At 33.7% G+C, this 22675-nt stretch overlaps 1 protein-coding gene across 6 annotated transcripts in view; it reads right to left on the bottom strand.

Moving 5' to 3' along the window:
• The window catches only part of Eph (Eph receptor tyrosine kinase), a 1260465-nt gene that overhangs the window by 14477 nt on the left and 1223313 nt on the right, over nt 1–22675 (bottom strand). For 2 of the 6 annotated variants that reach the window (XM_069846836.1, XM_069846835.1), the window contains exons 14-19: nt 17522–17572; nt 14033–14173; nt 12306–12568; nt 9482–9691; nt 7654–7832; nt 4404–4562 (exon numbers count right to left, since the gene is read on the bottom strand). In XM_069846836.1, the coding sequence (XP_069702937.1) occupies nt 4404–4562; nt 7654–7832; nt 9482–9691; nt 12306–12568; nt 14033–14173; nt 17522–17572 (1003 nt within the window). Of the gene's footprint in view, nt 1–1699; nt 1859–4403; nt 4563–7653; nt 7833–9481; nt 9692–12305; nt 12569–14032; nt 14174–17521; nt 17573–21545; nt 21567–22675 lie in introns of all 6 variants that reach the window. The other 4 variants (XR_011336069.1, XM_069846837.1, XM_069846838.1 and 1 more) reach the window with 4 other exon arrangements.

Here is a 22675-nt window from a genome sequence, read left to right as displayed (position 1 = left end):
TCAACTCTTCATCACTTCCAAAACGCGTACCACCCAGAAAGTCTTTCAGCTTAGTGAAACAGTGAAAATCGCTAGGAGCAAAGATTTCCCAACCGAATTAATCCAGCAATTCTCGAGTTGAAGCAGCAGTGTGTGGGTGGGCGTTGTCGTGAAGAAGCACAACTCCTCTCGAAAGCATTCCCCGCCTCTTGTTTTGGATGGCTCGCCGTAATTTTCGTAAAGTCTCACAATAACGATTTGCATTGATCGTAGTGCCTTTTGGCATGAAGTCCAGCAAAAGAACGCCTTTGTAATCCCAAAAGACAGTAGCCATGACTTTTTGTGTTGAGAGAGTCTGTTTGAATTTTCTCGGTTTCTTGGGTGATGAGGGATGATGCCACTGACGTGATTGGCGCTTGGTCTCTGGGGTGTTGTGAGACACCCAGGTCTCATCACCAGTCACAATTTGATCAAGAAAGGCGTCTCCATCTGTGTGATATCGCATCAAGAATGTCAATGCTGAGGCCATTCTCTGAGTTTTGTGTTGGTCACTCAGTTGCCGTGGAACCCATCGTGCACAGATTTTGTGGTAGCCAAGATGTTGCGACACAATTTCACCAAGCAAAGAACGAGAAATGTCAGGAAGGGCAATATGCAATTCGTCGAGTGATGTGCGCCTGTCTTGCAAGATTCTGTCGTTCACTTTAGTCTTCAGGTCTTCTGTGATGAGTGATGGGCGTCCGGGTCGAGTTTCATCGTGGACATTTGTTCGCCCATTGTTGAACATTTCGCGCCATTTTCTCACATTTCTTTCATTCATTACAGTATCACCATACACTTCTTTCAATTGCCGGTAAATTTCTGCAGGTTTCAAATGTCGGGCATTCAAAAATCGAATCACACTCCTCACCTCACAGTCGGCGGGATTATCAATCACATCGTTCATTTTGAAGTAACACAAAATGCACAATGGCGACTTGTTGCAACCAGTACTCAACATTATGAGAACACATGTTAAGGAAGCCAGTTGACCTTCAAACAAGGAAGGGGAGTCAGCTGCGCGGCGGGTATGCGCGAACGGTCGTTATTTCCTGGATCCCCCTCGTAATAAAAAGCATTTTCTTGATGATTATATTTATTGATACAAGAAGAAATAATTATTTTCAATGTCTGTGAGAACATAAATTCTGAGAATTATAGCACAAAACAAATTTCAGACGAGCAGTTTATTACAAACATGATGTAGGTACAGTATATCAGAAGTACCAGTACCTCAAAATCACAGAATACAATCATAGATAAAATAGGATACTACAAATAATTTTAAAAAGTAATCACTGATTTGTGAAATCATAACGTACTGAACAAATTTAAATTTAAAGAAGTTTATTAAATACAGACTGAAATAAGACAGAATTTTTTAAATACTATATATTCCAGAAGAATTCCAACTGATAACGAGGTGGTGAAAACGACTGTTCTGTTTGGCATTTTCTTCTTCATTTGTAAGCGAATGATTTTGTATCAAGTGCTTACTGCATTACTGGTAAATAAATAAATAAATATTCCAGAAGAATTCAAACTGATGGCGAAGTGGTGAATACAACACTGACTTTCTTTAATGACAAGAAAATTTCATTAATTTATTGCAAGAGCCTGCTTCTCCCTTATCTACGTATAATGTGAACTTGAAGGGGACACATGAGGGTGTTTTCCCTACCTTGCATTTTTTCTTGGAATGTTTTTCACCAATGAACCCATCAACCAATCACCAAAGCATATTGATTATTCTACCCCAGGCGGCAGTTGGTTAAATGCGACCCATTGAGGTGTCCGAATGGCCGCGGGTACGTAATAGGGGTTATGGGGTGGTGGGCGCCTGCAGCCATAGCCCCAGAGACAGAAACAGAGATGGCACCCCCATGTTAATCAAAATGATCAAACTTAAGCAGTAAATTGAACTACTTATGCATACTTGCCAACCTTAGGAGAAAAAAATCAACAACATTCAACCTACATGCTATCACAAATTATCATACCTTTCTCCAGTTTGTGTCCGAGGTATGTACAGTTAGATATCTTAATTTGAAACAAGAGTACGCTTTTCACGGAATATATATTGAGGAGCACTGACCCATATCAAATATCGAAAATTCAGCGATGTTTTAGCTTACAAGTGACTAAGACATGGCTTACAATTATTGCTGTTGTGGTTATTATTATTGTTATTATTATGATTATTATTATTATCATCATCATCATCATCATCATCATGGTCCAGATATTAATCACTATTTACAGTTCAGCAAACAAATTTATCATCACCTAATAAGTTTGAAAGATAATCTAAATCCCTATAAACATGATGATTACTAATGAGATCATTTCAGCTTTAGGGAATTTGGATATGACTAATAAAATTCAGTGGCGTAGCGTCAATGTAAGCTAAAAAGCTTAGCTTTCCCAGTTAATAATAATTTCATAATAAACCTGCAGTTTATGGACAAAATTATTTATTAATTTTAATAGAATTTATATTTACGCGTTAAATATTGTGATGCGGCAGCTCAGGATGATTTGTGATGCAGCAGTAAACAAGAAGTCTGCACACACCAGCTTCCAAGCAGACTGGTTTCTTCTGTGTAATCCACCCCGCAGAGTTTCCATCCCTTTCTAACTAAACTACCCTAGTCGCAAGGCTCGCAAGAAGCTAGCTTTAACATTTAAAATAAGTAGTTTCCGAGTTATCCCTTTGCGTCAGTTGTGTTCAGTTGAAGTGTTAGTGTGCATTGTGGCTGATATAATAAATAATGAGCGAAATAACAGTTCCTGACACCAATTTACTTGAATTTTTTAGGACAATTGTATTATCAAGACTGACTTACGAACAAAAGTGTGATTTAAAAAAGGAAATGACCGATTCCCTTGCTGTCAATGAAGGACACAACCAAAAGACAGACGCATACTTATGTAATGATACTAATATTGTGATTTCTCTAAGTATGACAGGGAGTGAGCTAATGTTATACGTATACCTGTCTATTTGTTAAGAGATATGTGTAAACCGTAAAATCATACTATGTATCATTTTAGGTCATGCCTTATTGGTGTTACTTACGAGGTTCCAACCAATCTTCGTCTGCTGACTTGACATTGACTATTTATTTTAAGACTGTATTTTTGTAATACGTTTTCTCATATTGCATAAAAGACAACTTGAATTAGCTTCCCCTGCTCAAAATTTCATGCTATGCCACTGATAAAATTAAAGTGTTGCATAATATATAGTATAGCTAACTTTCGTTCTCTACGAGTTTTGAAATACCTACTAAAAAGTGATTCTAACTTAGAAGCATTCTTTTGACCCTTTCTCAATAATCGTCAATCAGTAATGCTTGAAAGAGACAAATTAACACCTTCTGACCTATCAAATTAATACCTTCTGACCTATCTTAAAATCGAATTGTGTTATATTACACAAATAAATTTTACTGGTCATGTAGAATATGTCCATGAAACGAAAGAAATCTGGGCAGAATACACAATAAGCAATATATTTTAAATTTTTATTTTATTTTTTCTTTAAGTTGCTTCTTAAAGGTATTATTAAAACATATTTAATATACTGATCGTTATTGTATCAAGCATTAAATATTACTGCAAGCTTTATAAGTATTTTCGCAACTTGTGTAGAAATAATTCATCATAATACTCTGAAGAATGACAACTATTTCATTTCATGGACATTATCCAGACATCTAAGGACTACATCAAAACAATGCATAAATCAAGTCACAAAACCATACAATATACGATACAAAAATAAATCAAAGATGCTCATTCAGATGTATATACATACACATATATGACAGTAGACAAGGACAATTCAATCTGCAGTCAAGATTCACCAAGCAACTACAGAATCAAGAAAATATTTAACAGCACTGAAGAAGCCAAAAATAAACTCAGCATATCTCAGAATTTTCACAAACCAAAAACGAGAAATCCAGCTAACTTATTCTGCTTTCAGCACTAATGTAAGGGCCAGTGGTCATGAGTGCTCTTTTAATGCAGTCTGTTTCCAAAATCCACCTCGTGCACACAACATAATAGTACCCGCATTTTACAACAAAACAACATATCTGGCAGGAAAATTACATGAAACACTGCGGTTCAACAATGAAGAATGATGATGATTGGTGGATTTTATGTCAGACTTAAAACTGTAATTTATATTTTGTAAAGTGACGATCTTATGTTCATATTATGTCAGTGTTTACATAATTTAGTTTATAGAGGATAAAGAAATGAAACTAAGTTGGAGGTAGACTTCAGAAACTAACTCATAATATTCATTCTGTACATCATATTTAATAAATATAGCAATCATTTTCAATGCAAAATAAACAGAAATACTACCTTACCTGTTCTGTGCTATCTTTCTCAAAGTGTCTGGGCATCGAATTAGTTTGTCAAGCGTTTTAACAATGGAGGCAAATGTTGGCCTATGAGTTCTTTCTTTTTGCCAACAATCCAACATTAATTGGTAAATTGCTTCTGGACAGTCCATCGGTGCTGGTAACCTAAAGATAAAAATACAATTTATAAGTAGGTAACATAACCTAGCTATTTATCTGCTCATTCTTTATTGTATTGTATTGTATTTCTTAACATTACATGGTATTCATATATGCTTACAGCTAGAATATGGAACAAGTCAAAAAACTTAATACTATTATAAAATCTTAATTTATAGTCACAGTCTAGATGAAATATATATAGACGAGATTTACAATATAGTCTACTAGTACAACACATAGTTTTAGTATCAATTTCATGAAGTGTTATTGAACGTCATGAATTCACCTACAGAATAGAAGGCGTGAGAAATTAGGTACTGCTTTAATTTGGCCCTAAATAATTTTATGTTTTGAGTTTCATTTTTTATATCGATAGGGAGGCTATTAAACATTTTTACTGCCATATATCGCACTCCTTTTTGATAGCATGATAGACTTGCCGATGGAGTATGAAAGTCATTTTTTTGACGTGTATTTATGCTATGAACTGTTGAAGTTTTCACAATTACATATGAGGAAGATTATTAATGAAAAGATATACTGAGAAGCCATGGGCATTATTTGTAGTTTTTTTAAAATAGCCCTACACGATTCCCTAGATTTGGCACCTACTATTATTCTAATTACTCTTTTTTGTAATAGAAATATATTGTTACTATCTGTGGAATTTCCCCAGAATATTATTCGAAAACTCATTACCGAGTGGAAGTATGCAAAGTATATTGTTTTTAAGGTATTGATATTTACTATCTTTTGCATTTATGATTTATACAGTCAAATGCTTTGGATAAATCACAGAAAATCCCTCCAACTTGTAATTTTTTATTAACTGCCTCCAGAATTATCCCTCTGTAAATAGAGAAAATGTTGTTGTTTAATCCCTGGCAATGAAGCTATTACCGGTAACACTTTTGCTACCCAGTACTTTTGAATTAGGTGTTTCTCTCCAGACAGTGTGCTGCAGGTTTTCAGATGTTCTTTGTTCATATTTGCGTGTTGCATAGAGTGCAAGATGGTGAAGTCAGAATTCATATTTTGTAGAGGTGGCTCGCCAGACAATCATGGCCTAAAAGCAATCTAAGAGCTGCTGCTGCTGTTTTTCTTGGTCCTTGAGGAACTGCATCTGGGTTGGAGAGAAGGAAGTTCCATTTCTTGTTTGCAGCATGTTGTTGCAATTCTTGCGAGTACTGTGAGAGTTTCGATTTTATTACCAGTTTTTTTTATTAAAATGGAAAATTGACTTAGTTTGTAATAGTGTTGTTCCTTTCCTTGCAAGCATGTCGGCCAGTTCATTCCCTGCAATTCCACAATGTGCTGGAATCCATTGAAAGTATATTGTTTTGTAAAGTTTTTGAAGTTAAGCTATCATTTTATATTCTTCCTTTATTTGTGATGATTTCTTAGAGTTACTTGAACATAGTGCTTGTATTGGTGCTTTGAAATCAGAGAAAATTACTACTTTCATGAATTTGTTCGGTGGGAGTCTTAAAAGTTCTTGAAGGGGTACAGACATTGCAGTTCTCTCTCCTTCATAGTTAGTGGTATGGGGACCTACAGAGCGATATAAGGAGAAGAGGGAACCATGTAATACCATTGTAACACTACTATTAATATTTGATTCAAGCATAGGAAAGTGTCTGGCAAACTTCAAAACGATAGAAAAAAATTTTGTTAGGTTATATTATAGATCATATCATTGTATTCTCTTTCTTAAAGTAATTTAATCAAAATAACTTCAAAAATTGTTTTTCCTCTTTGAGAATTTCGTGATACAAATTTTCCTAACAAATTCTTCAAATCAAATTAGATCATAATTTGTTTGTGTACAATTTGATCTGTATTTTCAGGATAATTCTGTTTTTTTTTTTTTCTTTGCAGGTTATTTTACATAAAAATATGAGGCAATATCTATTTTTTCAATCCACATAATAATTTTGTACACTAAATAAAATATAAAGAAAAAGAAATTGTTCCCCATTTCCATTTTCTACAATCCCTTTTCTTTTCTATACCAGTATTTATTTCAATACAATATGCATATTAACTCAAAATAATTTATTGGTGGGAAGACCATAACCACGAAAAAAATATATATATATAAAACACGCAATTTCTCTTTCTACCTTAGTTTTTAGAGTGCAACTTTCTTCTAACATTTTTTACATCTTCTTCCGAGACATCTGCTCCAGCTTCAACATCAATCAGCACTACATATTTTATTTTATTTCCAACGTTTTTTATTTTAAAATAATTCAAGGGTTTCTCTTAATTACAGACTTTTCAAGATTTTCCATGCCGAAAAATAAAGTTCAGATCTGCAAACACAGATCTGAAAGCTTAAATTGAAGACTTCCCCAGAATAAGCGTGTAATTAACAAATCTATAATACACATTTCAGAAGAAAGGAAATTATTTTCAGAGGCATATTTCCTTAGGCCTATATTTACTAGCAGATCCATCAAGGATTTATTTATCAAGTTTATTCAGATATTGGATTCAATTTTTTTTTTTTTTTTTTAAAGTAAATCTATAGCATTTATTAGATGCTTTATGTATGTGCTAACAGATGGAGTTACTTGTCAACAATGTGATGCTGAAACGTGTGTTCAGGTTACTGCCCAGCGACAGTCCTGATGTATTTTTATATTTGTGATGATTGGTTAATTAATATTAACCCGGCACACTCACAATCATACAAATTTCCAGACTCTAGACACTCAGGGAATTCTTCTTCTTCAAGAAAAACTCACTGAGAGCCGAGCCCGGGAATCGAACCCGGGACCTTCTGATCTAGAAGCCAGCATGCTGACCAATAGACCACGGAGGCAGTCTCATTTATTGTTGTAAATAAATACTTCAAAATTACTTTAATCACATATTTCATTAATTTGATGTTATGCCCTTATTCCGGGAGGTCTTCAATTATGTAGCTAATATTTATAAAGCAAATATAGATATTTCATTTGTATTAAAAATAACGTAGGCCGTACATAAATATCATTTGATATGATATTTAAAGTGAAAGGACAATATATATGACTAGAATTGTTGACATTGTATGTGCAAGTGTTAATTCCTCATAATCTCCATTTACCTGTATCCCTTTTCTATACTCTTGATGACATCCTGGTTAGACCAATTCCAGTAAGGCCTTTCTCCATATGACATCACTTCCCAACACACAATTCCAAAACTCCACACATCAGAGGCAGACGTGAACTTGCGGAATGCTATTGCTTCGGGTGCTGTCCATCTCACGGGGATCTTTCCCCCCTAAAATATCAAGTAATAACAATTTTTGGTAAAGCACAGTTGTAACAATTGCCATGGGGCAGAAGGTAAAGATAATAGTGATTAAATACCCTTAACATTATGACAGATTTAAATACTAATTTTCATTAAACAGCAAAATATTGTTAAAATTATTGTAGTTTACTAATAGGCACTTCTTGTAAATTTGCGCAAATATAATTGCATAATTCTTTGTAAACTCTACAATTTAAAAATGCAGGTATTATAAATATACTTATCCTACAAAAAAAAAAATCTTCTTATTAAAAGCACAGGGGGGGAGGGGGGAGGGAGGGGGGAGAGAGAGAGAATTTTAAATAATAAATGAAGAAAATACACAAGTAGGAATATGACAAAGAACTAAACTAAGAATATACAAGAAATTATATGTATCATCTTCGACTCTCTTTTATTTCTTATGTGAATAATTACTATTACGCATTTCTTTAATTTGCCTGGACTCTTGTTACGGAATGAGCATTGGTTTGAGTCCTCATGGGAATTTTTCTTATGAAATTTTGGTCAAAGTGTGGAACCAGTGTCCACCCAGCATTATAATGAATTTGGGAAGCTATGCTTGGTAGCAAAATCCAGTTTGGAAAACCAGCTATAACGGCTGTGGGGATCATCGTGCTGACCACATGATACATCTGTACTAGCTGGATGATCGTTGACCTCTGCTGAGGCATGTAAAACGTGAGGACCATGGATGAACACAGGAACATTCCCCTTTAAGGAAAAATTCTTGTGTTCTAACCGAGAATCAAACCCCGGACTTCATGAACTGTAGTCAGAAGCTCTGACTACCAGCTTATGAGGCTGGTCATAGTGTAATAGTAATATACGTTACAAGAGCGGTATGTTGACGTTTTCATGTTCGAGGAAAAGATTGAAAAAGCGAAACGTAGTTGAGCTTTTTTAATTTCCGAGAACATGAAAACAAACATACCGCTCGTGTGTCGTACATTATTTTGTGCGAAGATCGTTTATTACGTACCTGAAAGACGAATTTCTAATTGGTTCCAATGAAATCTCCATCTTGGTTTCTGTTTAATGACGGCAACTTTAGAAAACAAAAATATCTATACTCCAGCAGGCCGTGATAAACGTGTGTCTTTTTTTTTCCCCCAGTCTATAAATGCGAACTTAAAACAAACGGTAAGGTTATGTAATGATTTATTTTTCATTTTAATATTTTAACAATATTATTTATATAACATATTGCAGTAATAACATCGGCATCTGGAATCTCGTTGATTTTTTCACGGCTTCCTTAATGTTAATTGTATCAGGAATGCAATAAGTTTCGTGGAGTAGTAGACTTTACTTAATTTTTGCAAATATTTAAAAACAATAATTAACATTGCAATTTAGGTGAAATTGCAGTGGTAAGTTTCCAATTTATAATTATTACTATGTTAAACGTCTCTAAAAATAATACGTTAAAAGCCTAAAGCAGTAAAAATGAATGTCGCGCTTAAGCGGTAAGAAGAGGGAAATTGTTACATGTGTTAGGTTGGGAATACTGAATGTGGTATTTCACACTTACCGCGTATTGGTTCTGTGCGGAAAACAAGCAAATATGCACGATCTCGCACAAAATTTAATTGCCTACTAATTGTAATACTGACCCTTGTGGTATAAGCTCCTTCAGTAGTGCTTTCTATCTCACGACTCAAGCCGAAGTCTGCAATCTTGCACACAAGCTGAGCATTGACCAGAACATTTCGGGCCGCGAGATCCCTGTGGACGTAGTTCATCTCGGACAGATACTGCATACCAGAGGCTATGCCTCGCAGCATCCCCACCAGCTGGATGACTTGGAATTTGCCGTCATTCGCCTGTAAAGCAATTATTTTGAATTAGCACTTATATTTTTCTGAATAACTGAAAATAGTTTATGGAACTTCAAATTTTATGCAGCCAAATACTTTAACATTGAGAAAGACAGGCATGTGATTCCAATACATGCAGTAGGCCTGTATGTTAATTACTGTGGCTACAAAGTGGCACTGTTATTTAAAATTTTAGACAATTACATTATACTGATATCTACAGAAGTAAATTTCATCATAATTTTTTCATATTTATTTTTAACGAAAAATAAACTTTGTTTTTCATTAATTATAATGCATTTCTTATATTCATAGTTTCCTACTTTATGTTTCTGAACAAAATTCAAGGGCAGATATTTTACCGCAAATCCAGCATTCTCAAATCTTTCCTGTTTTCTGCCTTCCTCTTAGTCTCTGCATACGAACCATATATCTTAATGTTGCCTATCATCTGATATCTTCTTCTATTCTGAATTTTTCTCCCGTTTCCCATTCCTTCCAGTGCATCCTTCAGTAGTTTTTTTAGCTAGTAACCCAGCCAATTCCTTTTTCTCTTCCTGATCAATTTCAGCATTATTCTTTCTTCATCTATTCTTTCTAGCACAGCTTCATTTCTTATTCTGTCTCCGTTTCATAAGCTCCATTCTTCTCCATATCCACATTTCAAATGCTTGTAGTCGTTTCTCTTAACTTTCTTTTCCAGAGTCCGCAGGATATGCTCTTTTTTTTCTATTAAAAGCTTCCTTTGTCATTGCTATCCTCCTTTTGACTTCCTGGTAGCAGCTCATGTTACTGCTTATAGTGCACCCTAAATTTTTTAAGCTGGCCACTTGTTGCACTGCCTCATTTAGAATTCGCGCGTTTACCTTCTTCATTTTTCTTCCGATAACTATAGTCTTCGTCTTGTTTGCATTCATCTTCATCCCATACTGCTCACAGCTGTCATTTAGCTCCAGTAGCATATTCCTTACTATTGCCCTCTTTCATGCTAACAACGCCACATCATCAGCAAATCTTACACACTTTATTATTCTTCCTCCTACTATCACTCCTCCCATGTTCTGAAAACAATTCTTCACTAAATCCTTCAAGTAGAGGTTGAACAGAGTAGGTGACAAAGAGCATCCTTGTCGTAATTTCATGTTGTATGATTTATCCGATAAGCAGGTTGTAATACAATGTTAAAATCGAAATATACCGTCTATACTTATCTAGTATTATATGATTAATTATAACATAAACGTTTTCGGCACTAATGTGCCATTTTCAAATGTATGAAAATTTGCCTAATTACATGTTCAAATAGGTGCACATGAACTGTGTGAGTGAAACATATAATGTGTACCCTGGTGATTTCATGTCACATATAAAACAATCTGTTTGTAGATAATTAATGATTAAAAATTAAAAATACACACTTATTACTAATATTTAAAATTTGTTTTTCTGCTGCAATTATCCATCAGTTTGTGGAACACTGGGGTTGTCTTGACGTATTGTGTGGTCAAATGCAGTTATTTGAAATATTGTAACCTTGCACTAAGATATTCACTATTGAAATATTAAAATTCTTTATGTTGATTCGTTATAATTGCACCAAGGTTTCCTGTTGTTTGTTCACTTTCACATATCGGAGCACTTTACCATAATCGAATGTGGTGCGTAATATAAGTTACATTGATACCTGGTTGTTGTTTTCCTGTGTTTGCTGTGGTTGGATTATTACATATTTATGGTTGTTATCGTCCGATTTTCAGTCAAGCCTTTACACTGCGAACATAAAATTTGTTGTTACGTATATGAATATGCTGATGGTTAAATGCATTGAATTAAACTAGTGACTTACGTACAATGGCTGGACATGTTGCGTGGTCGATGTTGGCCAGGCTATGAATGAGAATCGTTCGATGCTCACAGTGGTTCTTATCCTAATGAACATCTGGCGGAATCGGAAGTAATGTGGGGAGGGGGGGATGTGATGTCATAAGCTGAGATGATGTAGTCTGATTTTTTGAAACTAATTTAAATAAATTGAATAATGGGTTCTTGGGGTTAACTATTTGCTCGTTTAAAAGTTGGTTTCCTTTATTAAAACTCATTGCGATGTAATAATTCTCTGCCGTGTCTATTATGGGACTGTTAGTGACTTTTAGTATCAGATCCCCATCAGTTTATTCCAATCCACTCTCTCAAACGTATTTTCCAGGTTCACAAATACTATACACACTTCTTTGTTCTTCTCTAGGTATCTTTCGCAGATTGTTTGCAGCAGTCCAACTGCATCTCTCGTACCTTTTCCCTTCTGAAGCCAAACCGCTCTTCTTCCTACTGTCTTTCCATCATATAGGCCTAATATAAACGTCGATTCAGTATTTGCAGGAGAATCTTCACTGAGTGCGATATTAGGCTGATAGTCCTGAACTCGTTACATTTCTTGGTATTTTTTTCTTCAGTATTGACAGAACACTGTCTCCATAAAATCTTTAGGCCATTCGCCTTTTTCATATATTTCGTTGCATGTGTATGAAAGAAATAAGCCAATTGTTTCACCTTATGGCAGCAAATAATTTCCGATAACTTATTCTCCACATATATTATTTTTAAACTTAAAATGTCTCACCCTAAGGAATGTGTCGAGAGAACCATTCTCCATGTATTCGGTGATGATCATGACTGGATTGGACTTGGTGACGACACCCTGTAGGAATATCACATTAGGATGTTCGAATTGACCCATGATGGATGCCTCCGTGAGGAAGTCATTTCTTGCTTTATCCGAGCTGCCTGGCTTCAACGTCTTGATAGCAACATCAATCTCAGTTCGACAGCCATCGGGTGGCAGCTTCAGTTTGCCTCTACATACATCTCCGAACTCACCACCACCTGCAACACAAATAATGTTCATGAAGTGCATACAAGCATACCCTACTATTATCGTGGTAAAACACCACATATAGAATCGCTGTCTTCGTTTTATGTTCTTTTGTGTCATAAATTTTATTTTTAAGAATCTGTCTATATGAATTGAGTTATGCAATAACAGACCAACTAGCAATTTTGCAAAAATGAGATTGAGGTGTTATCTGAAACTATATTTAAAAAAAACCTGGACACATGGTTTCTTATTTTCCACTTTCAACATTGAGTTTTAGTTTCTGCTCACTTGCTTTTCCTCCATTTTGTATTCTGAGGCAACAGAACAACACACAATTTATTATCGCAAAATTTACATCATATTTATTATAACGGTAAATAATGGCCTGTTTTATATTGAAGTTATTTTCTTCCATTCTCAAGGTCAGTTGAATTTGAACAAATTTGATACTATGAGTTTAATAAATAATTAATCGTAATAACTCCGTCCAAATCTGTTTCCAATTCTAAGCTTATACACATACAGTGTGCCCAGAATTAATTGGGAAAAATTTCTTCCCTCCATCATCGAACTTACAGTGCAGTACTAAGTGAATTGTCTAAACTCCAATGTGCACATAATAAGATAAAAATTATTTCTTTGGTCGGCGGGAAAAGGCACTAAATCAAAAAATAATAATTTTTCAGGAGAGACTTTCTTTTTAATTTACTCCTAACTAAATATAAATATAATGAAATTCATGTATGTTAAAGTAAGACCCTTTCCAATTTAAAATACAAGAAAATTTATTATTTCAAAAATTAGAAAAAAATATTAGACTTACGTGGTAAGGTACAACAGAAAAATCGAATTTTTTTTTACTTATGTGGCTTTTCCCGCCAACCAAAGATTTTATAACAAAAATGTACGAATCTACTGATCTATATGTGCAATAGTATATACAATTCTGACGAAACAGATTTATGTTAGATTGACATGCAGTTCATGTTTATGAAAGTGAAATATATTTTGTTTATGAAACGACTACATGAAGAATTTTCTAGAAAAATATTGGGTTGTAAATACATGTACCACTATTTAATAATAGTGACAACAGCTTGGCAGTAAAATTACTTCTAAATTAACAGAGCTTTAAAATATACAAATAAAATACTGTTCTAACGGAAATCTAGGAATGGAACATTTTTATCTAGTCTCCAAAAAATTTAAGTTTTATCACCCATACAATTTTGTAATGTTACCAGTTACAGCATGTTCTTATTGACGGGGACAGTTCAAATACTTCTTATTTCATTTATTTATTTATTTAATTTGGCTCAAATGGGGCTTGCCATCTCACACAGAATAACTCATAATTTTTTTATTCATACACAAATATGGGACATTGATTTTGATAAATACCGGTTCAAATTATGAAATATATAATAAATTTCTCCTCAAAAAATTTAAAACAAAACAACTTAATTGCTTACCTATAATGGCTTCAATAGTGATGCAGGATGCATCAATTTCTCTAGCAAATTCCCTGACTGCTTGATTTGGATCTTCATAGGTGTGAGGGTCGATGTAGGTTCGGCTTGATCCCCCAACAGCTGTGAAGAGTGGTGTCGTCACTGGAGTCAAGAAAAACAAATTACTTACTGTTATTAGATCTTCAGTTCACATTTGACATATAGAAGTTTTTAAATTTCAAATAAGATATTAATGAGCTTTAATTAACGGGAAACTAACTTCCAAAATATATTCTCCTACAATATATAACTTTGCTGTTTGTGTTACTCATCAGAATGTTGGTTGAAAGTGCCTGATGTGGCAATAAATATCAAATTAAGCTTCAGAACTTGAGTCTTGAGCTTTCTTAGTTCAAAATAATAGTTTGTAATGTGAAATCTATTACTGCCTTAACCTTACATTTGGAAATTTATGCACAATACATGACTGTTAAATCTGTTTCCTAAATCTCTGAATTGGAGAGAATTGATTAATTCTATTTCAGTTTAAAAAAATAAGTTATCAATAAGATAACAATAATTAATAATAATAATAATAATAATAATAATAATAATAATAATAATAATAATAATAATAATAAAAGCAAAAATCTCAACAACCTATTGCACTTCAAGCACTGGTAGAACACTGATATATATTTAATCACAGTGACTGAAAGTTAAATATTAATGTGTTCAACTTAAACATGTTCCTACTATTTAGCTTAAATAACACGTAAAATAATTTATAAATACCGGTAGTTACTTTAATAAAACCCATTTTCCTTAAGAACAATACACCATGCATACCAACTGTGCATTCCATATATTAAATCCCCATCTGTAATGAACTCATAAAGAGGCTATATACATAATGAAATACATACTACAAAATGTACAATATAAACACATGCTATTCCTATAGGAATTGTCTGCCCTGTCAAATAGACCAACAGATGGTGGCTTCATTCTGAAGGAGGTGCACAGTGTGGTGGAGGTGCGTAGGTTCAAAATATACACATGTAACGGGTAATCGGTTCACTGATGTATTTCCAAAATATATAAACTCCAGTGTGAAAGCACATAATATAAATTTTGTATACCAGTAGTACAGGCATTTCTAGTTTTTCTTTACACAATTATCTACATAATTTTATTTCTTCATTATCTTCAGATACACAAAGATCTGTAATACTTCGTATTATAAGAACCTTCTACGCTAGTTTCAATACTAATTAATGGCTAAATAAAAAGATGATGAATAACACAGTTTAATTTTATGTGAGATGAAATTATTTGCTTAAATCCTTCTAATTCAAGAAAAGAGTATTTCGTATTCTGTAAATATATGACATGGGTTCAACATTATTTCCCTCATGAGTAATGCAATGGTTGGAATTTTCAAAAGTCTATTGTCATCGTCCGTGTTTGAACCCATAAATATAAGATACAATAGCAGTTACTCGTACGACAACCACAAGACCACAGAGGGCAATTCTCTTTTTAAAATTACGATTTAAAAAGTGATCATGCAGCATCGAGAAATAACTTTGTTTAGAGTGCATAATAATTAATAAATACAAAGCATACAGAGTGATTTACTTGTCCCTTACTATTAAGTTTCATGCAACCCTTAATTTTATTGCATGCCCACGAAATTGCGGGATCTATTTCTAGGAGATTTCAATGCAAGCTTAGGTGTTACACTTTAATACCTCCACAGTGGGTAATTCTTTAATTCAAAATAAGTAATTCTGCATTTTATTCGATTACCGGTACCCAGGAAAAAAAAAAAATCCCTGTATTAGGAGTTATAGCTTAAAGAGTATTATCCCATTGAAGAGATTAGTAATAGTAGTTTGATATTAGACACTTTCTTCTTTGTTTTAAAATGCTAATCAAATAAGCACACATATGATAAGTTATACTGTCAAATTTTAATAACATATTATGTTTACTGTAATATACAAGGTGTTAGTGCTCAAAGCACAACAATTTTATAATACATGCCTGAAACGCTCGCCTTGTTTTGGGATCCACATTAAAACAAGAGCATTAAGTAATACAATAGAACCCCGATTATCCGTCACACTATTAACCGATTGGTGGATTATCCGTCTGTCTTTCTCTCGCTCTTTTTTCTGCAGACATATATGAAATACTGTACATTGTATTGGCACGTTATTTTTTTTTCTAGAGTGTGTTATTACAAGCCTTTTCCCTTATACAGTATGGTTTACTATTTGAGTTGTCGTACTATATAACTTCTATACAAAATGTCTTCTATGGGTGTCAAAAGAAATCTTGTGCTAATTATCGAAAAAAATGTGTAAATAATTGAAAGCTTTGTGGAAACAGAAACTGTGGGTTCATCTCGCACAACAAAATACGAGTTTGGAATGTATGAAGAATGTAAATCTACAACAGGAGACCTCCACTATTCAGATCTTTTTACAGGCAGCCATATAAGGAGTTTCCTTGCCCCTTAAAAATCCATCGTTGACAACGAGACTTAAATTAGTGAACTTGTGACTCACTACCTAATATGTTAAATACAAGCCATAGAGGAAATTATCAAAGTGTAAGTAGACCTATTATTCACTAAATTTACGAAAATATTTTATGGTACGGATAATCCGATTTTTTCGATTAACTGTTCAGTTCATCCCCTTCATTACCACGGATAATGGAGGTTCTACTGTATTACATATTGTAAGACCAGAACATGCAAACCAATATAGCTACACGCCTTTATCACCTGATCCAGTATGACAGAAACTTTATTTTTTTTTATTTTAGTAGGTTATTTTACGACGCTTTATCAACATCTAGGTTATTTAGCATCTGAATGAGATGAAGGTGATAATGCCGTGAAATGAGTCCGGGGTCCAACACCGAAAGTTACCCAGCATTTGCTCATATTGGGTTGAGGGAAAACCCCGGGAAAAACCTCAACCAGGTAACTTGCCCCGACCGGGAATCGAACCTGGGCCATCTGGTTTTGCGGCTAGACGTGCTAACCGTTACTCCACAGGTGTGGACTCGACAGAAACATTACTCCCTTTTGCAGTTATGTTATGATTATGAGTACTGTATTTACGGATTGATTGTGAATGTGCGGAATGCATAACTTCATTTAAATAAGGCGCAGGTAATTCACCCAGTATAGTTACATAATATCGTGAATGTATTTTTTTTTTTATTATTGATATCAGACAGAGCGAAATGTAGTTGCAAATCATATACTTACAGGAAAAACTCCCAAGAACTCGCTGAGGCATGGATCTGGCAGCAGTGAGAGAAGTACTTACCTGTGCCAGGAGTTGAACCTGGTTATCCAGTCTCTTGCCAGTCACTGTTCAATAACTAAATCAGTTGAAGATTATAAACACCAGCGTTATTTGACAAGAAGTGATATGTTTTGGAAATACATTAGTGAACCAAGTGCATTCTTGTTTGCGTGCTACTTACATCCATTGGTATGTGTGGTTACTATGGGAGGACTGTCCAAGTTGCAGTGGACTGGGGACACATGAAACCAAACACAAATGATGCAACAGTAACAGGAGTGTGCAACAATAACAACAAAACAGAACAAAAGCAATACAAAAAAATGTTAAATGATTGCGGTTAGTGGGATGAATGTCTCATAGTCACAGGATCATGTTCATTGGCGGTAAAGTGAAGTAAAGCAGAGAAATAACAAGTGCAGGCTTTGTGGGAGAAGTTAAAACATAAGTGAAAAATACGTCTGGTATAGTGACAAGAGATCTGGGCGAAAGAAACTGCCTTCATCAATTTAGAGCAGCCTTTTTCAACTGGTGTGCTGTGACACACTGAATGATGCGTTGGTGTGCTACGAGAAAATGAAAATAGGAAAGATTGTCGTAGCAAACATGGAAAAATAAAAGTGAAAAGGATAGTAAAAAAAGAGTCCATAAGAATAAAATTTCAGCGAAAGTGGCAAAAGTCAACATTCAGTAAACACAGTATAAATGTGCAATCAGCTGAGAAAAGAATGACTGATACGCAGTCAGGGTTGCCAAATGAGTAAAGTTAGAATATCATACCAACCTTGAATTGAAATGAATTTGAATTTAAGGGAGGGGTTACTAAGACTCATCACTGCAAACATATTTGGTCTATTGCGCTAAACCTCAAGCTAGGCGCATTCCAAATCCACATCAGCTGACTACACTAAGGTTTGCTGCATACTTAGGTTCCAAGTAGGCAACACCACTTGTCCCTAGGCCAGCCCCCTTTGTGTTGCCAGCTGGCGATTGGGGAATACTATGGAATGATGGCAGAATGGAGAGATATTGACGGAATGATTATTTTTATTTTATTAGGTTATTTTACGACGCTGTATCAACATCTAGGTTATTTAGCGTCTGAATGAAATGAAGGTGATAATGCCGGTGAAATGAGTCCGGGATCCAGCATCGAAAGTTACCCAGCATTTGCTCGTATTGGGTTGAGGGAAAACCCCGGAAAAAACCTCAACCAGGTAACTTTCCCCGACCGGGATTTGAACCCGGGCCACCTGGTTTCGCAGCCAGATGCGCTGACCGTTACTCCACAGGTGTGGACTTGACGGAATGGTGTAAATGTCTACATAATATGGGGAAACAGGAGAACCCCAAGAAAATCCCAACTGCGACCTTTTCTGCCACAAGTGTCGTTATGGACCAAACTTAAAAAATATCGTTTCTTATTTGTTTTTATATAAAAAAAATCCCCCTAGTTAGGAACCACTAGTTTAGATTATATGAATGTGCCGCAGGATTTTAAAATTACAACTTTAGTGTGCCACATATTGAAAAAAATTGAGAAACGCTGGTTTAGAGAAACAAAAGAAAAACTAATTTCAAGCGCAAAATGAAATGAACACATTATTATTATTATTATTATTATTATTATTATTATTATTACTATGTTACAGTAACGGGTATGAAGGTGACGAAACTAAACATGAATGTGACTCAACTGTGAAACACACTAGTACTTATGATAAAGTATTTTGAAAACATGGATAAGCTGAGCAGTAAATGGGAAAATAAAATTATAATTATAATACGGTACTGAATTTTAGCTCCTCATTGCATTTATGCAATGGTTTCCCAAATGACTGGTGTGAAGTTATAATCCTGTTCATTATGTCAGAAAGGTACGAACTGTGTTTAGTAGTATTTTTACGTGGTTCACAGAAATTGAAACACTGACGATTGAATTAAAAGCACAGCATTGACAATATTTATGTCATGAGTAATTATTAATTTTTAGATGTTATTTTATTTTAATTTATACACGTAAATTTATTATGTATCGAATCGTCCCCTAAACACAAGAACTCTCATTCAGGGGAGTGCTAGAATTTTGTAAATTTACAATTTCTTTTGTATTCATTTTTCTGGCAATAAACTGTACTATATTATTATATTATATGCGAAGTAACTGTTGGTATTTTTATAAATTAATGAAATCCCATTCATCACAATACTGATAATGTGAGGATTACTCGAATAATCTCCTCCATGTATATAAGAAAGATATTTCCTTAACTATTTGTGTAATACGGTAATAATTTAATTTAAAAATGATAAGAATTCTAAAGAACACTATTCTTGGGAAGTAATTATTTGAAATATTTTATTTTATTTTTTATTTAGAATCTGACACAGATACCAGTACATGTGTTTGCCAAAAGACATAGAATAGTTTACAGTTTTCTTCCCTGCTTTACAAAGAAGAGACTTGGTGCTTGTATAAACAGTGAATTTCGGGAAGAATACCATTTTAAGATTGATAAAAGAGTTGCTTATTACAATTTGAAAACATGGCCTTGAGCAACTAGAAATAAATAATAATATAAGTATAACTATACATGATTGTAACCTACCTACTTGCTCATGTAACGCTTTGAGTATATCCTCACAAGTTAAATATTTAGGCATTATTATTGACCAACATTTAAAATGGGACAAGCATATCTCCTTTCTGTGTAACAGATTGCGTAAAACAATCCACAAATTTTCCATTCTACGCTCTTATTTACCTGTTTATGTTCTGCGTACTGTGTACTTAGCTCTGTTTCAATCAATAATTCAGTATGGTATTTTAGGTTGGGGAGGAATGGCAAAATCGACTCTCCGTCCTTTAAATCTGCTCCAAAAAAGAATTATCAAAATTTGTCTATATAAACCTTTTGATTACCCAACAAAATTAATTTTTCAGGAATTTGGCGTATCAAATCTAGAACAAATTTATAAACAAAAATTGCTGATTTACTTCCATAAAAACCACAATAAATTTAAATATGATCCTCATGAATACCAGACGAGACAAAACTACAGTTTCTTTCTAAATACTCCCAAATGCCACACAACTGCTGGATTAAAACACAGCAGAAATTTTGGACCCAAAATATATAATACATTAATTAGAGCTTACCCTGAGCTAAGTACACTTAACACACATAGATTTAAGAAACAAATCAGATTAATTATTTAATTGTTTAAGCTAATTGAGTTAAAATTATTACTCTAATATTCATGTACTTCTGTATTTTCTATTTGTATATAGACCCTGTTATTACATGCTGTATGTATTTTACCATTTATTAATGTGATTGTGCTCAATGAACTCTCGTAATTTTGTGATATATTTTGTATAACTGATCTGAACTGCGCCCGAGCATGAGCTTCTGCTCTTTCGGGCTGCAATGCCTAATGTAGCTCAAGTGTATAGTATTAATAAATATTATTAAAAAAAAAAAGAGTAATAACAGTTGCTTGAAGATATGATATTCAATCAAAAAGAAAGAAAGATATCAATAATTTAATGATGCATATTGGTGAACTTAATTATAAAACGTATTTACATTGAACTGCTTTGTGTGAAATTATAATGAAAATAGGGAAAACCAGTATGGATAAAAATGTGGAACTTCTATTTACAAATATATTCATTTTAGATCTATCGTCCTGTTCTTTAAATGAGGGCTTAAGTTTATTACATTTTCCCTTATGTTTGCTTTAAGAAACTGAACAGAAAATGTAAGTTCAGTGTAAATGGTTTGACTCCTTAAATACTGTATTTAAAAAAGACAGCATGAGATACATTAAGGTTCGAGAAAATTTCACAGTGAATAAATCAGTTCAGTACAGTTCCGGTTCACAGCTAACTAACAAGAAAATATTCATATAACATTTACCAAAAGGTAATACCGGTAATTCTTACGAAAAGAAGGGCTATGAAGTTAATGTTCCCACTTTGTTTAAATGCATGCCGCTCTTGAAAGAAAAGTGCAAAAGAAAAAAATGAATACATAATAAAAATGTAAGAGATAAAAAGTGTAGAATGAAGTAATAAAAAAAGAGGAATTATTAATCTACAGATTTTTCTGGATCTACTCTACACATCCAGACTGCATAACAAACAATCGAGCAAGCTAGCAAGCAAGCAAAGTAGCAGGTGCACCAACTGAACGACTTACTGTAGGTGACTACTAGTCCTGCTTGATTGGTTTGTTGGTTCATTGGTAATGTTGGCAGGAGTGAGAATTGTTTGCATGTAAAAGATAAAAACAAATAGAGACAGAGAAAATAATTAAAGGTGGGATGTGTTACAATAAATGGCTGGTTAAGTTCGAGAACAAATAAATGCATGGTGTAAGCAACAATAACAATGGAGTGATGGTACACATGTAAATGCAACACAAAGAGAAACATATTTAACGGTAGTACTGTTTCAGCTTAACATTAACTGAAATCCGTGCAAATTGTGCATAGTTTTATAAATATGGCGAAAATACCAACTATACAATTAAAAAATATAGTCCCTTTCAGTAATCCCCTGAAAATCTCATAGAAACACTGACTTTTTGTGTCACGAAGTTGATAATGAATTATGTAGGAATACAATGTTACGATGAATATCATCCTGCAATTTGAAACACAGTTTTCATTATCGTCATTCTTTTTCATAAAATATAAATATAAAACGCTCTCTTCATCTGTTTCCATAAATCAGTCGCAATAATATTTTTGTCTCTTGGTTTAATTTCCCACTCTTTTTTATAGTACCGGTACTGCTGCTAGTGCAATTCGTACGAAATCATTAATTAGCATCATTTTTCTTTAAAATTAATGTGTCCATTATTTAACTTTTTAGTATAGGTATTTTTTTCCAACTAGTGTTTTTTTTTTTAATTTCTGATTAAAATTTTAATTACATCACTTGACTTCTAGTATTATATTATGTAACTGGAAGTGCTCAAAGCAAGTGCATTTGCTCTTTTGGGAGGAAAGTATATATTTTAAAATGTATATGTAATTTGTAACTTCAGTAAATTCAATAAATAAATTCAATGGATCCTAATTATCCTAATTTAAATTTAAAAATAATAAAATTATACTTATGAAGTTGTAATTTATGGATTTATGCTAATTGAATTACAAACAATTTAGTCTATAAAAGAAATTTTTATATCAAAATGAGAAATTTAACGCTATCAATTAATTTTAATAAAAAAAAAACTAATTCTACTGCATATATATATTAGCATGGTATCTGTGTTTGTACAGACCCAGAAACAAAATTTGGGCCACCTGAATTTTCCAAGTT

Source organism: Periplaneta americana, chromosome 15 (assembly GCF_040183065.1).
Source record: "Periplaneta americana isolate PAMFEO1 chromosome 15, P.americana_PAMFEO1_priV1, whole genome shotgun sequence".
In the NCBI taxonomy this organism is placed as follows: domain Eukaryota; kingdom Metazoa; phylum Arthropoda; class Insecta; order Blattodea; family Blattidae; genus Periplaneta; species Periplaneta americana.
The sequence above is the reverse complement of the archived record's forward strand: the minus strand, read 5'-3'. Positions and strand labels throughout refer to the sequence as shown.